Raw genomic sequence first — 14,071 nt, 5'->3', positions numbered from 1 at the left:
CAAGCAGTGTATGTATCATGATGTAAAAAAATGGAGCCATGCAAATGAGATCAAATTCTTTTTTCTGCAATATCTCTCTTTGGATATAGTTATTTGAGAACTTGGTTGGCTGCTAATAGCTAATTGAAAATCGTTTGGGATGCTCACTTCTTAAAAATCTGCCTATTCCTAGTTTAGAAGAAGAATGTGAATCCTCTCTTTGCACATCTGCGTTAAGAGCCAGGAATCTAGAGCTGTCCCAGGACATGAAAAAAATGACAGCTGTGTTTGAGAAGCTGCAGACTTACATAGCTCTTCTTGCCTTGCCAAGTAAGTATGTTTGTTGCTTAGGGGTCAACTTCAAGGACTTAAGAGTACAAGAAGCTGGAAAAGGGAGATGGTTTAGCTAAGTAGAGTGAGAGGAGCATAGGATCTGGCATCAGGAAAACTTGAATTCAAATTCTCTAGCCCCTTATACATTTATGACCTTGGGCAAAGCTCTTGACCTCTCTGGACTTCTGGTTTTCTATTTATATAATGGAGTTAAATGTTGTGATTATTGAGTTAAATTAAGAACGTACGGCCAGGCTGGGTGACTCACACCTGTCATCCCAGCACGTTGGGAGGCTGAGGTGGGAGGATTGCTTGAGGTCAGGAGTTCAAGACCATCCTGGGCAGCACAGGGAGGCCCCATTTCTACAAAAAATTTAAAAATTATCCAGATGTGGCATCACTTCCCTGTAGTCCCAGCTACTCTGGAGGCTGAGGTGGGAGGATCACTTGAGCCAAGGAGGTTAAGGCTGCAGTGAGCTATGATCACACCACTGCACTCCAGCCTGGGTGACAAAGCAACACTGCTTCTGAAATAAATAAGTAATAAAAATAAATTATGTAAAATATCAGGCATTGAGCGTGCATTAAATATTCCTTTCCCTTCCTTCCTGTTTTTTGTATGGAAAGGAACACATCATAAGAATTTGTAGCAGCTTTCCAACAAGTAGCATAGGGGAGCTTTAGTAGTAAAAATGCCATTTGTTCCCCTTTGGCCTAACTTCAAAAAAAGTATTTTCAGGGCCGGGCACGGTGGCTCACGCCTGTAATCCCAGCACTTTGGGAGGCTGAGGTGGGCAGATGACCTGAGGTTGGAAGTTCGAGACCAGCCTGACTGACATGGAGAAACCTCATCTCTACTAAAAATACAAAATCAGCTGGGTGTGGTGGTGCGTGCCTGTAATCCCAGCTACTTGGGAGGGTGAGGCAGGAGAATCGCATGAGCCTGGGAGGCAGAGGATGCAGTGAGCTGAGATCGTGCCATTGCGCTCCAGCCTGGGCAGCAATAGCGAAACTGTCTCAAAAAAAAAAAAAGTATTTTTGGGTAACTGAATGGACCTCATTTTAAATGACATTTTTAAGAATGCCGTAATTTTTCTGGTACTATGGTTTTTTTTAACAGCATTATTGTGGTATAATTTATATACCATACAATGTATTAATTAAAAGTTTACAATTCAGTGGTTTTTAGTATATTCACAGGAATGTGCATTGTCACTACAGTAAATTTTGGAACACTTTTATCACCCATAGAAGAAACCCTGTGTATTTTAGCTATTGCCCTCCTATTCCCCTGTTCCACCCCTCCCTAGCCCGTAAACCCTAGTAATTTACATTCTGGCTATATATTTGCCAATTCTACCCATTTCATTTAAATGGAATAATATGGTATGTGGTCTTTTCTGACTTCTTTCACTTAGCATCATGCTTTTTAAGATTCATAAAAGTTGTAGCATGTATAATTACTCAATTTTTATTGCAGAATGATATTATATTTTATGGATGTATCACATTTTACTTACCCGTTTGTCATGTAGTGGACATTTGGGTTGTTTCTACCTTTTGGCTATTACGAATAATGATGCTATTGACATTCATGTACAAGTTTCTTTGTAGACATCTCTTTTCATTTCTTTGGGGTGTATACCTAGGAATGGAATTCCTGGGTCATGTGGCAACTCTGCTTAACTGTTTGAGGAGCTGCTGGAGTGTTTTACAAAGTGCTGTACCATTTTACATTCCTACTAGCAGTGTATGAGGGTTCTAATTTCTCCACATCCTCTTCAGTGTTATTACTTGGTTTTTTTATTTTTAGCTATTCTGGTGGGTATTAACTGGTATCTCATTGTAGTTTTTACTTGCATTTTCCTGATTGCGAGTGATGTTGACTATCTTTTAATGTACTTACTGGCCATTTGTATATCTTCTTGGAGAAATATTTATTGAGATCTTTTCTCCATTTTTCAGTTAGGTTGTCTGTTTATTATTGAGTTGTAAGAGTTCTTTATGTATTATACATACAAGTCACTTATTGGATATATGATTTGCAATATTTTCTTCCATTTTATAGGTTGTCTTTTAACTTTCTTGAATAGTGTCCTTTGAGGAACAAAAATGTTCAACTTTGATGAAGTCCAGTTTCCTATTTTTGTTGTTGTTGTTGCTGATGCTTTTGATGTCATATCTAAGAATCTGCTGTCAAATCTGAGGTTATGAAGACTTACCCTATGTTTTCTTCTAAGCGTTTTATAGTTTTAACTCTTAGTTACACTTAGGTTTATGATTAATTTTGAATTAATTTTTTTTTTTTTTTTTTTTTAGAGTCTCACTCTATCACCCAGTCTGGAGTGCAGTGTCACACTCTCAGCTCGGTGCAAACTGCCTCCCGGATTTAAGTGATCTCCTGCTTCAGCCTCCCGAGTAGCTGGGACTACGGGTGTGCGCCACTGCACTTGGCTAATTTTTGCATTTTTTAGTAGAGATGGGGGTCTCACCATGTTGGCCAGGCTGGTCTCGAACTCCTAGCCTCAGGTGATCTGCCCATCTCGGCCTCCCAAAATGCTGGGATTACAGGCATAAGCCACCACACCCAACCTCATTTTAATTTTTGTATATGGTGCCTGTGCCTATGCAGTTGTCCCTGCACCATTTGCTGAAAAGCCTATTCTTTCCTTATTGAATGGTCTGGGTACCCTTGTGGAGAATCAGTTGACTGTAGATATATGGATTTATTTCTGGATTCTCAGGTCTATTTCATTGATCTGTCCACACCAGTACCATAATATCTTGATGATTGTTGCTTTATAGCAAATTTCGAGATCAGGAAGCGTGAGCCCTCCTACTTTGTTTTTTTTTTTTTTCAAGATTGTTTTGGTTATTTGAGGTCCCTTGCAATCCCGTATGAATTTTAGAATCAGCTTGTGTTGATGTCTACAAAGAAGTCAGTTGGGATTCTGATAGGGATTGCATTGAACTTGTAGGTCATTTTGGAGAGGGTTGTGAGTTGAATTGTGTCCCCCAAAATAATATGTGAAATTCTAACTGTCAGTACCTGTATGTGTGATCTCCTGTGGAGATGGGATCTCTGCAGATGTCATCAAATTAAGATGAGGTCATACTGGATTAAAGAGAGTCCTAAATCCAATGAATGGGATCCTTATAAGGAGAGAGAGATTTCGAGACAGAGACACACAGAATCTGGAGACAGAGACACAAGGGGGAAGGCCATATGAAGACAGATGCAGGGATTGGAGTTATGCTGCCACAGGCAAGTAACACCTAGGGCCAACAGAAGCTGGAAGAGGCAAGGAAGAATTCTCCCTTAGGGCCTTTGGGGAGAGTGTGACCCTGCCAACACCTTGATTTTGGACTTCTGGCCTCTAGAACTGTGAGAAAATAAATTTCTGTTGTGTTAAGCCACCTTGTTTGTGGTACTTCATTACAGCAGCACTAGGAAATTAATACAGGGAGTATTGCCATCTAAGCTTAGTCATCTGATTCATGAACATAGTATGTTTTTCCATTTATGTAGCTCTTTAATTTCTTTAAACACATCTTCTAGTTTTTAGCATGTAAGTTTTGTGCCATGATGTTGCTTCTCAAGGATTCAGCCTTGGGCATGCATACAGTCACCCTGAGATGACGATGGTGGCAGAGCTCTTCTTCACTGTCTCTTTCACTGATCACACCCAGGTTTAAGCTCCGCTGATTGCTGATTGATTGCTCTCATTTTCAAAATGTCGTGGGGCATCAATTGTCTATTCAGAGAATCAATCTAGTTTGGGCTCTTTTACGGGTATAGTTATAGACCTAGTGTACACCTAGCAGGTAGAGTTTTTTGAGATCAGTGTTTGGGCTTCATTCTGATCCCAGGAGGGCTCTTCTTAGCTATTTCTGTTTCCTGTTCTCTCTGGTAAACCAGGCAGCCCACAGTTTAACTTATATCGCTAATCTACCAATTTCTTCTTCATTGCTTTTACCACAGCCATAATTTTTTAGAGTACACCCTTAGGCTTGAACTTCTCCACACTGTATTACAAATTAAGTCAGTTCCTTAAGAAGAGATTAAGAGCTCTTGTTTTAAGGCTTGCTTATCTCCTGGGCTAAATCTCTGTGGGCTAGGGACAGTGGTCATACTTTTCTCTAAGTGACACCCCCTTGTTAGAAACTGAGCACTTAGTGGAGGGGGTAGGCAGCAGCCCCTGGTCTCCTTGGTCTGCCTTTTTCAGGGTGGAACTCCTGTTGATGAGCTGGGGCAAGGGTGATCAGGGCCCCACTTTTCTTGGCAGCACCATGCCCAAGGTAGAGCCTCCATCTTAGGAGTAGGGGCTGGGTGAAAGAAGGGGAACGTTCCCCGCCTCTGTCCACACTTGCTCAGAATTTAGCTTCAGCAACAGGTAGCTGGGAGCAAGAGGAGAAATCCAGACCTCTTTAGGAGTTGGGAGAGACGAAGTCCCGTGTTCTTGGCTATACCTATTGGGAATGGAATTTCTGTCTCCCTGAGCTGTGGGAGGGAGGTAGTGATTCTTGGTTTAAATACCGTAGCCTCTCACTGTTATTACTGAGTTATTACAGATTTTCTTGAGTAAATCATGTGCTGTGTTGCCCTTAGAACCGTCTCCAGAGACTTTAAGTGATTGTCCTTTTTGCAAATTTTACCAGTTTTGCAGAGGGCAAGCAGGTCCACAGAGCTCCTCATGGTGACATGGCAGAAGCAGAACTCTGTGATATTTGGGTAAGAGTGTTTTAGTGATGTTCAGCAAATAATATGTAGGGAATGAAAAATGCATTATATAATAACAAGGTAAACATTCACAAAGACTTTCGTTTTACAAAGAATCATGACAGACTTAATCCTGCTTAACAACTGAATTTTGTTTCTCAACCATTAAAAAATATTTGTGGACATAGGAGATGCAGATCATTTAGATGTGCTTATGTGTATCACCATTATGTGTGAATGTATCTGCCAAGATTTTAAAAGCCATTATTTCTAGCACATTACAACCAATCTTCATTCTCTATCTTCCCAAAAGTAGAGGGATACAATGGGCAGTCCATTTTTCAGGAAAATGCTTAGATTTGTGATTTTGATTTCCTAGGTACAGAGCCAGATGGACTCCTTCGGACAAACTACAGTTCTGTGTTAACAAATGTTGGTGCTGCTCTGCATGGATTTCATGACGTTATGAAAGGTAGGCCTTGAAAAAGAACGTAAGCTTAAAACCTTTGCCCCACTTTCTTCGATCTGCCTGAATAAGATTTAAACAAACACTGCCAAGGGTAATAGACCCCAGATAAAGGCTTATTAGCATTTGGCTTATGTTGAGTGCACAGCTCACTGCCTTCTGCTTTTCCCATCTGTTTTATTTCTGGAGGTAAACAAAGTGCTGAAGAGAAATCCTTGTGTACAGTCCTTGTGTACAGTACTTTAGCCAGAAATATGTTACACTGACTTTAGGCAGGTGTGTGAATTGTACAAAACCAGACATGCTATTCAGAGGCCTTTTGCAAAATACGTTGCGCTTCTTAGAGCCCAAGCACAAAGGAATTGAGGAAACCAAGGCTTCAAGTCCCCAGAAGGAATACGCTAACTTTCCACCATCCTGTGCATTTTAATATTTTAAATGCCTTTTAAAGTCCTGTCTTGTTGGGCATAGCCTTAAGAAATGAAAGTCTGGTTTTGCATTTTGGTCAGTTTTCAATTGCATCTGTGCTCCTAAAAATGTAGTCTGCTGAAAGGCCGAGGGGAACCTTTTAAAGCATTTCATATGCTTCTTAGCGTGTGATTCTGAGTCCTGACTAATCTACAACTTTGCAGTTGCTTCTAGGTTTTTTTTCCCTTTCTTTTCCTTTTAGAGACTGTTGGGGTAGGGAAAGCAGGGGAAGGAGGAGAGGGGCAGGAGCAATCTATTAAGGACTATTGGAAATAGTCCAGGTGCCTGGATGATTCATTGTTTTTAGTTAACAATTAGTGACCAATTACTAATTGCACAGAGAATAATTTTTAAAAACCTAAAGCTGTGTTTCATAACATGGATAAGAGGGATATATTGGGGGACCTAATCTGTGGCACTGGGATTCATTCTTAGTCTCAGCAGTGTTACCAAGCACCAGTTTACCATTCAGTCTAGAGTATGGGCCTTTCTGTGGCTTGTATTCAATTATAAGGAACTTTATAATTTTTTCTGAGGTTCAGTTTCGCTTTATTGCCCAGGCTGGAGTGCAGTGGTGTGATCTCCGCTCACTGCAGCCTTTGCCTCCTGGGTTCAAGTGATTCTTCTGCCTCAGCCTCCCAAGTAGCTGGGATTACAGGTACACACCACCATGCCTGGCTAATTTTTGTATTTTTAGTAGAGATGGGGTTTCGCCATGTTGGCCAGGCTGGTCTTGAACTCCTGACATCAGGTGACCCACCTGCCGTGGCCTCCCAAAGTGCTGGGACTACAGGCGTGAGCCACTGGGCCTGGCCCCAATTATAAGGAACTTTGAAAGTCACTGTACTTACAGAATTAGCCTTGGTTTCAGAAATCACAACTTGTATAGGCAGTATGGGTGGCAGTTAACAATATTCAACTCCAGTCCTGCAGAATTTAGTTTGGTCTATAGAAAAATCCAAGAGATGGTGCTTTTTTCCTGTGCGGCTTTTGGTTTGAGGAGCTAAGACTTAGTCGTAGTCCTCTCTTCCAGAACTTTACTTAACCTAGAACCAGTTTGAAACCACAAGTACCTCTGTGGCTACAAGTTTTTTGGTTTTGTTTTAAAATTTTTCCTCTGCTGGCTGGGTGCAATAGCTGACGCTTATAATCCCAGCATTTTGGGAAGCTGAGTGGGAAGATCACTTGAGCCCAAGAATTTGAGACTAGCCTGGGCAACATAGGGAGACCCTGTCTCTACAAAATGAAACAATAAAATAAAAAAAAATAAATTTTCTTATGCTAATACAGGTTGAGCATTCTTAATACGGTAATCTGAAATCCAAAATGCTTCAAAATCTTAAGCTTTTCAAGTGCCATCATGACACCATAAGTGGAAAATTCCACACTTGCCCTCACGTGACATGATAAAGTTGCAGTCAAAACTTAGTTTCATGCACAAAATTATTAAAAGTATCGTACAAAATTACCTTCAGGCTATATGTATAAGGTATATATGAAACATAAATGAATTTCTTATTTAGACTTGGATCCTGTCCCCAAGATACCTTCTTATGTATATGCAAATATTCCAAAATCTGAAGAAATCTGAAGTCCAAAACACTGCTGGTCCTAAGCTTTTTGGATAAAGGATTCTTAATCTATTGGTTGATGGGTTGGTCTCAGTGTAAACAGAGGGATTTATAAAAATATGTATCCTACATGGAATTAAAACGGGAGTGACTCAATTACTTAACAAGTGGCATTTTGTTTTGTAAAAGAGGAGTATATGTAAAGTCACCTCCAAATGTTAAAGGAGCTGAGAAACCAAAGAAGGAGGCAGACAAATCCACTTTGTTGGTATAGGGTGATTTGTTGTGGTATCTTATAGACAGAAGAATGGTCTTGGGGCAGTCAAAAGACAGGAAGGTCTTAGTACTGCAACCTCCCAGACCCAGAGCTTATATCTTGAGGGAAAAGTACATGTGCTCTGGAAGGAATGTGTAAGTGGGTATAGCATCACAGCCTATGATTTTTTATAACAGTATCAAGGGTTGTTTTGAAGGAAACTTATTGTGAATACATGTTTTTATATAAAGAGTAATATATCAACTAGACATTTTGGAGGTATTCCCAGATTCAGGGTCAGCCAGAAGTTACATGGCAGATTAGCATTTAAAATAAAGGCACTGTTATTTTTTTTTTTTAGGATGTCTACTTTATTCTAAAGTGACTATAGTCTGTAGTTGTAATTATGAAAATATATAGACCAACGTTTCCCAAAGTTTAGTGTGTATGCACATCATCAGATGACTTTTTTTCCCCCCAACTTTTAAGTTCAGGGGTAAATGTGCAGGATGTGCAGGTTTGTTACATAGTTAAATGTGTGCCATAGTGATTAGCTGCACAGATCATCCCATCAACTAGATAGTAAGCCCAGCATCCATTTGCCATTCTTCCTGATGCTATCCCTCCTCCCATCCCCCACCCTCCATCAGGCTCCAGTGTGTCTTGTTCCTTGGCATGTGTCCATGTGTTCTCATCATTCAGCTTCCATTGACAAGTGAGAACATGCAGTATTTGATTTTCTGTTTCTGCGTTAGTTTGCTGAAGATAATGGCTTCTGGCTCCATCCATGTACCTGCAAAGGACATGATCTCGTTCCTTTTTATGGCTGCATAGTGTTCTATGACGTATACGTACTACATTTTCTATAAAATAAAGATACTTTTTTTTCCTTTTTTTTTTTTTTTTTTTTGAGACAAGTCTCACTCTGTCACCCAGGCTGGAGTGCAGTGCAACCTTTGCCTCCCAGGTTCAAGCGATTCTCCTGCCTCAGCCTCCTGAGTAGCTGGGACTACAGGTGTGCGTCACCATGCCGGCTAATTTTTTTGTATTTTAAATAGAGACAGGGTTTCGCCATGTTGGCCAGGCTGGTCTCGAACTCCTGACCTCAAGTGATCCACCTGCCTCGGCCTCTCAAAGTTTTGGGATTATAGGCGTGAGCCACTGCACCTGGCCCAATGTCAAAATCCTAAAATTCACAGGAAACCATAAAAGGGGCCTGAATAGCCAAAGCAAACAGCACAAAGCATAAAGCTAGAGGCATCACGTTAACTGACTTGTACTGCTTTATAAGCTCATTTAGCAAAGTAGTGCACATAGTATTTTACCCTTCTCTACCCTGTTCCTTGTAATGCACAATGAGAAACAGAACAGAGTACACATTGTTCCAACCCAGAGTGCTGGGATTACAAGCGTGAGGTACCGCGCCTGGCCAAGAGTGTCTTTATTTTAAATGCTAATCCACCATGTAACTTCTGACTAACCCTGAGTCTGGGAATGCCTCCAAAATGTCAATTTAGTGTATTACTCTTTCTTATTTTTAATTTTTTTAATTTCTATTTTATAGAGGTGGGGTCCTTCTATATTTCCCAGGCTGGTCTCAAACTCCTGGACTCAAGTGATCCTTCTTCTTCGGTCTCCCAAAGTGCTGGGATTACATGCATGAACTACCGTGCCCAGCCTAATGTATTACTCTTTATATAGGAATACCTATTCACTGTAAGATTCCTTCAAAACAAACTTTGACGCTATAACAAAAATCATAGGCTGTGACTCCTGTAGCCACCCACACATTCCTTTCAGAACACGCATACTTCTTCCCCAAGATATAAGCCCTGCGTTTGGGGGTTTGCCATGCAGAGATCTGTTTTGCAGCCACCCAAGACCATGCTTGTGTCTGTAAGTTCCTCCTAATAAATCATCCTATACCAATAAACTGGATTTGCCTGCTTCCTTCTTTGATTTCTTGGCTCCTTCAGCATTTGGGGGTCGTGTTGCAAATACAGCCCTTTCAAGGAACATATTCTAAGTGAGAATTGTTTGATCTTTAGTCTCAGAGGTCTGAAGTTGGTAGACTCATGGGAAACATAAAAGGAAAAATAAATCTATGGTCTAAGTCACATGATTCTTTTGTACGTTTTGGAGTTAAAATTTAATGTCAAGAAACACTCTAAATAATTAAAATCTTTGGACTAAATAAAGAATAAACTTTTTTTTTTTTTTTTTCTGGACTGATTCTTGCTCTGTTGCCCAGGCTGGACTGCAGTGGCATGATCTTGGCTCACTGCAACCTCCCACTCTTGGGTTTAAGCAATTCTTATGCCTCTAGCACCTGAGTAGCTGGGATTACAGGCACATGCCACTACACCCAGCAATTTTTGTATTTTTAGTAGACACGGGGTTTCGCCATGTTGGCCAGGCTGGTCTTGAACTCCTGGCCTCCAGTGATCTGCCCACGTCGGTCTCCCAAAGTGCTAGATTACAGGCATGAGCCACTGCATCCTGCCAAGAGTAAACATTTTGATTGTGAGAATGACTATAATCAAGCTACAATAGCATTGTTCTTAGTATTGTACTTTTTTCATGAGTACGTCAATTACCATCAACCAAGATTGCTTACCAACCAAATTGTATTATTATAACATTGTATATACTTCCAATAAAATATTGAGTAAAACTGTCTGTGATGTGTAGAAAGAAAATGTCTGTTAGGGATGAGCAAGTTCAGTATACAAAAAGCATTCAGTACTTACAGACTGTTGGTGGGAATGTAAATTAGTTCAACCCCTATGGAAAGCAGTATGGAGATTTCTCTCATTTTTAGAGTTCTGAAAATAGAATTACCATTCGACCCAGCAATACCCACTACTGGGTATTAACAATCCCACTACTATGTTCACCATTTGGGTGATGGGCTCAATAGAAGCCCAAACCCCAGTATTACACAATGTGCCCGCATAACAAACCTGCACATAAACTCCCTGCCTCTAAAATAAAATGTAAAAAAAAACAAAAAGCATTCAGCATCCTAATTGAATTTTTATACACTTGGACATCTTATGACTATGTAGAGCATAATCATTTCTTTTCAAAAATATATTGAATGTAATAGTAATTTGCCAATTGGTTGGTTCCTTTTCTGTGACAACTGTACCATAGTAATATGTTAACAGTAGGAAAAATTGGCTAAAGGGTGTAATGAAACTCCATACCTTTTCTATAAGTCTAAAACTATCCTAAATCAAAGACGTATTTATTACAAGTGTATATAAATATAGGAATATATTAATAATTTTTAAATTCCCTAGTTTTAAAATGTTAGTGAAAATAATCTCATTCATGGACCATAGTAATTTTGAGTTAAAACATCATGATCACTTCAGGTTAAATCTCAAATACTATTTCTTTTCAAATAGTCTTATTTCCTCCATTAATTATCTATAGTCTAAAACAATCAACAAAATTTCTTGATTCTAAATTAATGAAATTGTTTGTACAGAATTGCTATAAAAATTTTCATGTTTTGTGATTGACATATATAAATATAATTGTATATATTAACTAATATATACAATTGTATATACTATATATAATTATATTATATATAGTTTTATATATTATATTAATATATACAATTATATATAATATAATTAATACATATGTGTATATATGTATACCTCTTCTATGCTTTCCTAACCAGAGGCCTTTATTGTACTATTCTTGGACTGGAGACAGTTGCATAGGAAGTCAGGCACTGGAGTGTCCAATCCGTATTTGGCTGTGCAGATACTTCTCATTGCTAGTTAGGGTGTGCACTAGAAAACTAGCTATAGCCCAGTAAGGATTGTGAGACAGTGTGGTTGTGTTGGCTATTCCTTTCCAGCCTGGTGGGTTGTTTATATAAATACAAGATAATTTCTCCTTAATGCCTGTTACACTATCAAAATAGTGGTTTTTAACTGGTAAATAGTGGTTTTTAACTGGTAAATACAGGATCATTTACCCAATGTTAGAATTAATACTCCGATGAGGAAATCTTGGTGGCTGTAGTAAAGATAGCCAAGATGGTGTTCAGAGATCCTTACTTCTCTCTGTTCTTTCCATGTAGATTTGTGACCTAATTGATATTCAGTGCAATCCTGACACTTGAGACCATTCTTTGTCAAATTTACTTTATAAATTTAGAAGAATAGATAGGAGAAGTGAATGGGCTGGTTATCTGTATGTGACTTATATATAGATAATAATGAATTTTCATGTAATTGCTTTTATAGATATTTCCAAACATTATAGTCAAAAAGCTGCAATAGAGCATGAACTTCCAACAGCAACACAGAAGCTGATAACAACTAACGACTGTATCCTGTCATCAGTAGTGGCATTAACAAATGGAGCAGGAAAGGTAATTCTCTTCTGGCGTATATTGATGTTAAAACTCTTAAATATGTGCTTTTTTTCTGAGGGACATAGGAAAATGGATCTGTAAAAGGATTTTTGTAATATAAGGGTTTACTGTAAAATAAAGTTGTCTCTCTTTCCTCTGCTTCTTACCCAGTATTTACTCTGACTTATTATTTTAAGAGAGGAATCTCTCGCTGTGTTGCCAGGCTTGACTCAAACTCCTGGACTCAGGGGAGTCTCCTGGGTGGCGGGGACTATAGGCACATGCACTGCATGCTGCTTTCCTACCTAATGTTTAAAGCAATGTGACAGTGACTGTTTAGCATTTGTCTTGGATGTGTATATCACTCCCTGTTTATGTTTTAATGCAATATTGGATGATTAGAAGATTCTAGGTAGTCTCAATATAGAGCCTTGTGTATATGAAGGGTCTGCCATATAGAACACTGGGAACATACAAAAAAAGAAAACAAACCCACCACAATATACGTTCCATTAATATTTTGGGTTTTTTCCTTCTAGTGTTTTTGTATGTTTCTTTTTTGGTAATACTTGTGATAATACTACCTCTGTGTTTTTGTATCTAAACAAGTACTTTAAAGGACTTCAACATGTGTCTTTTCGTTGAACCTTTAATAGTAGGTCATGATCATCTGGATCATTAAATACTTAATTTTCACTATAAACTAACTAAAGTGCAGTTTCTTTAAGAATCCTTTGATAAGCCAGGTGCTGTGGCTCACACCTGTAATCCCAGCACTTTGAGAGGCTGAGGCGAGAGTATTGCTTGAGCCCAGGAGTTCAAGACCAGCCTCGGCAACATGTCAAGACCTCATCCCTACAAAATTAAAAAATTAGCCAGGCATGGTGATGTGCGTCTGTGGTCCCAGCTACTTGGGAGGCTGAGGTAGGAGGATTGCTTGAGCCCAGGAGGTTGAGGCTGCAGTGAGCCGTGTGTGAGCCACTGCACCCTATCCTGGGTGACAGAGCAAGACCCTATCTCAAAAAAAAAAAAAAAAAAAAGAATGTTTTGATCATGGATATTCCTGTTTCAGCAGAAGTTATATTCTCAGAGTGTGCGTTCATGTGGCTGTCATCAACAACTTTAATGATTAAGATTTTTCTGAGAACATCCTACATGTATAAAACCAAAAGGACTGTATTCAGAACTATCTTAGCCCATTTATTGCAGCAGACTCAGCATGACTTCCAAAGGAAATGCTTATCTCTGTGTCTGTCTTTATATACTATTCTGCTTCTGACAGGTTAACCATAATAGGAACAAATATTCTTCAAGTGATTTGCAGTAGTCAGAAATGATCATAGATCATGTTAGACATTTCAGTGTCATATTTCCAAAGTTGGACTGGCTTTGTGACCACTTGCCATAGCTTGGGGTCATGATTAAAACGTGTTATCTTTAGGTTCTGTCAGCTTACAGATCTATGTGCAAAGGATTCCTGAGCCAGAGGACCATCCCCACTGCCTCCCCTTTCACCTCCTTCATCCACGGCATGCCAGATGCTTTTGGAGGATAATCCTAACTGATTCAGTTAAGAAAAATTCTGAAAAGAGAGAATGTTGGTATTTTATGAGTCTCTGTATTTGCCAACTTTTTTTTTTTTTTGAGACGGAGTCTTGCTCTGTTGCCCAGGTTGGAGTGCAGTGGCATGATCTCAGCTCACTGCAAGCTCCACCTCCCAGGTTCACACCATTCTGCCACCTCAGCCTCCCGAGTAGCTGGGACTAAAGGCGCCCGCCACCATGCCTGGCTAATTTTGTTTTTGTATTTTTAGTAGAGACGGGATTTCACCATGTTAGTCAGGATGGTCTCAATCTCCTGAGAACTCTGAAATAATTAAATACTTGCATACATCATA

General features: G+C 39.4%; 1 protein-coding gene across 3 annotated transcripts in view; it reads left to right on the top strand.

Annotated features, from left to right (window-relative positions):
- Nucleotides 1-14,071, top strand: part of PPP1R21 (protein phosphatase 1 regulatory subunit 21) — a 74,335-nt gene that overhangs the window by 33,552 nt on the left and 26,712 nt on the right. For all 3 annotated transcript variants that reach the window (XM_003822686.4, XM_003822685.4, XM_063594611.1), the window contains exons 12-14: nt 173-309; nt 5,412-5,504; nt 12,065-12,192. In XM_003822686.4, the coding sequence (XP_003822734.3) occupies nt 173-309; nt 5,412-5,504; nt 12,065-12,192 (358 nt within the window). The remainder of the gene's footprint in view (nt 1-172; nt 310-5,411; nt 5,505-12,064; nt 12,193-14,071) is intronic.

This window comes from Pan paniscus, chromosome 12, assembly GCF_029289425.2.
Source record: "Pan paniscus chromosome 12, NHGRI_mPanPan1-v2.0_pri, whole genome shotgun sequence".
NCBI lineage: Eukaryota > Metazoa > Chordata > Mammalia > Primates > Hominidae > Pan > Pan paniscus.
This window is presented reverse-complemented; position numbering and strand designations above follow the sequence as displayed.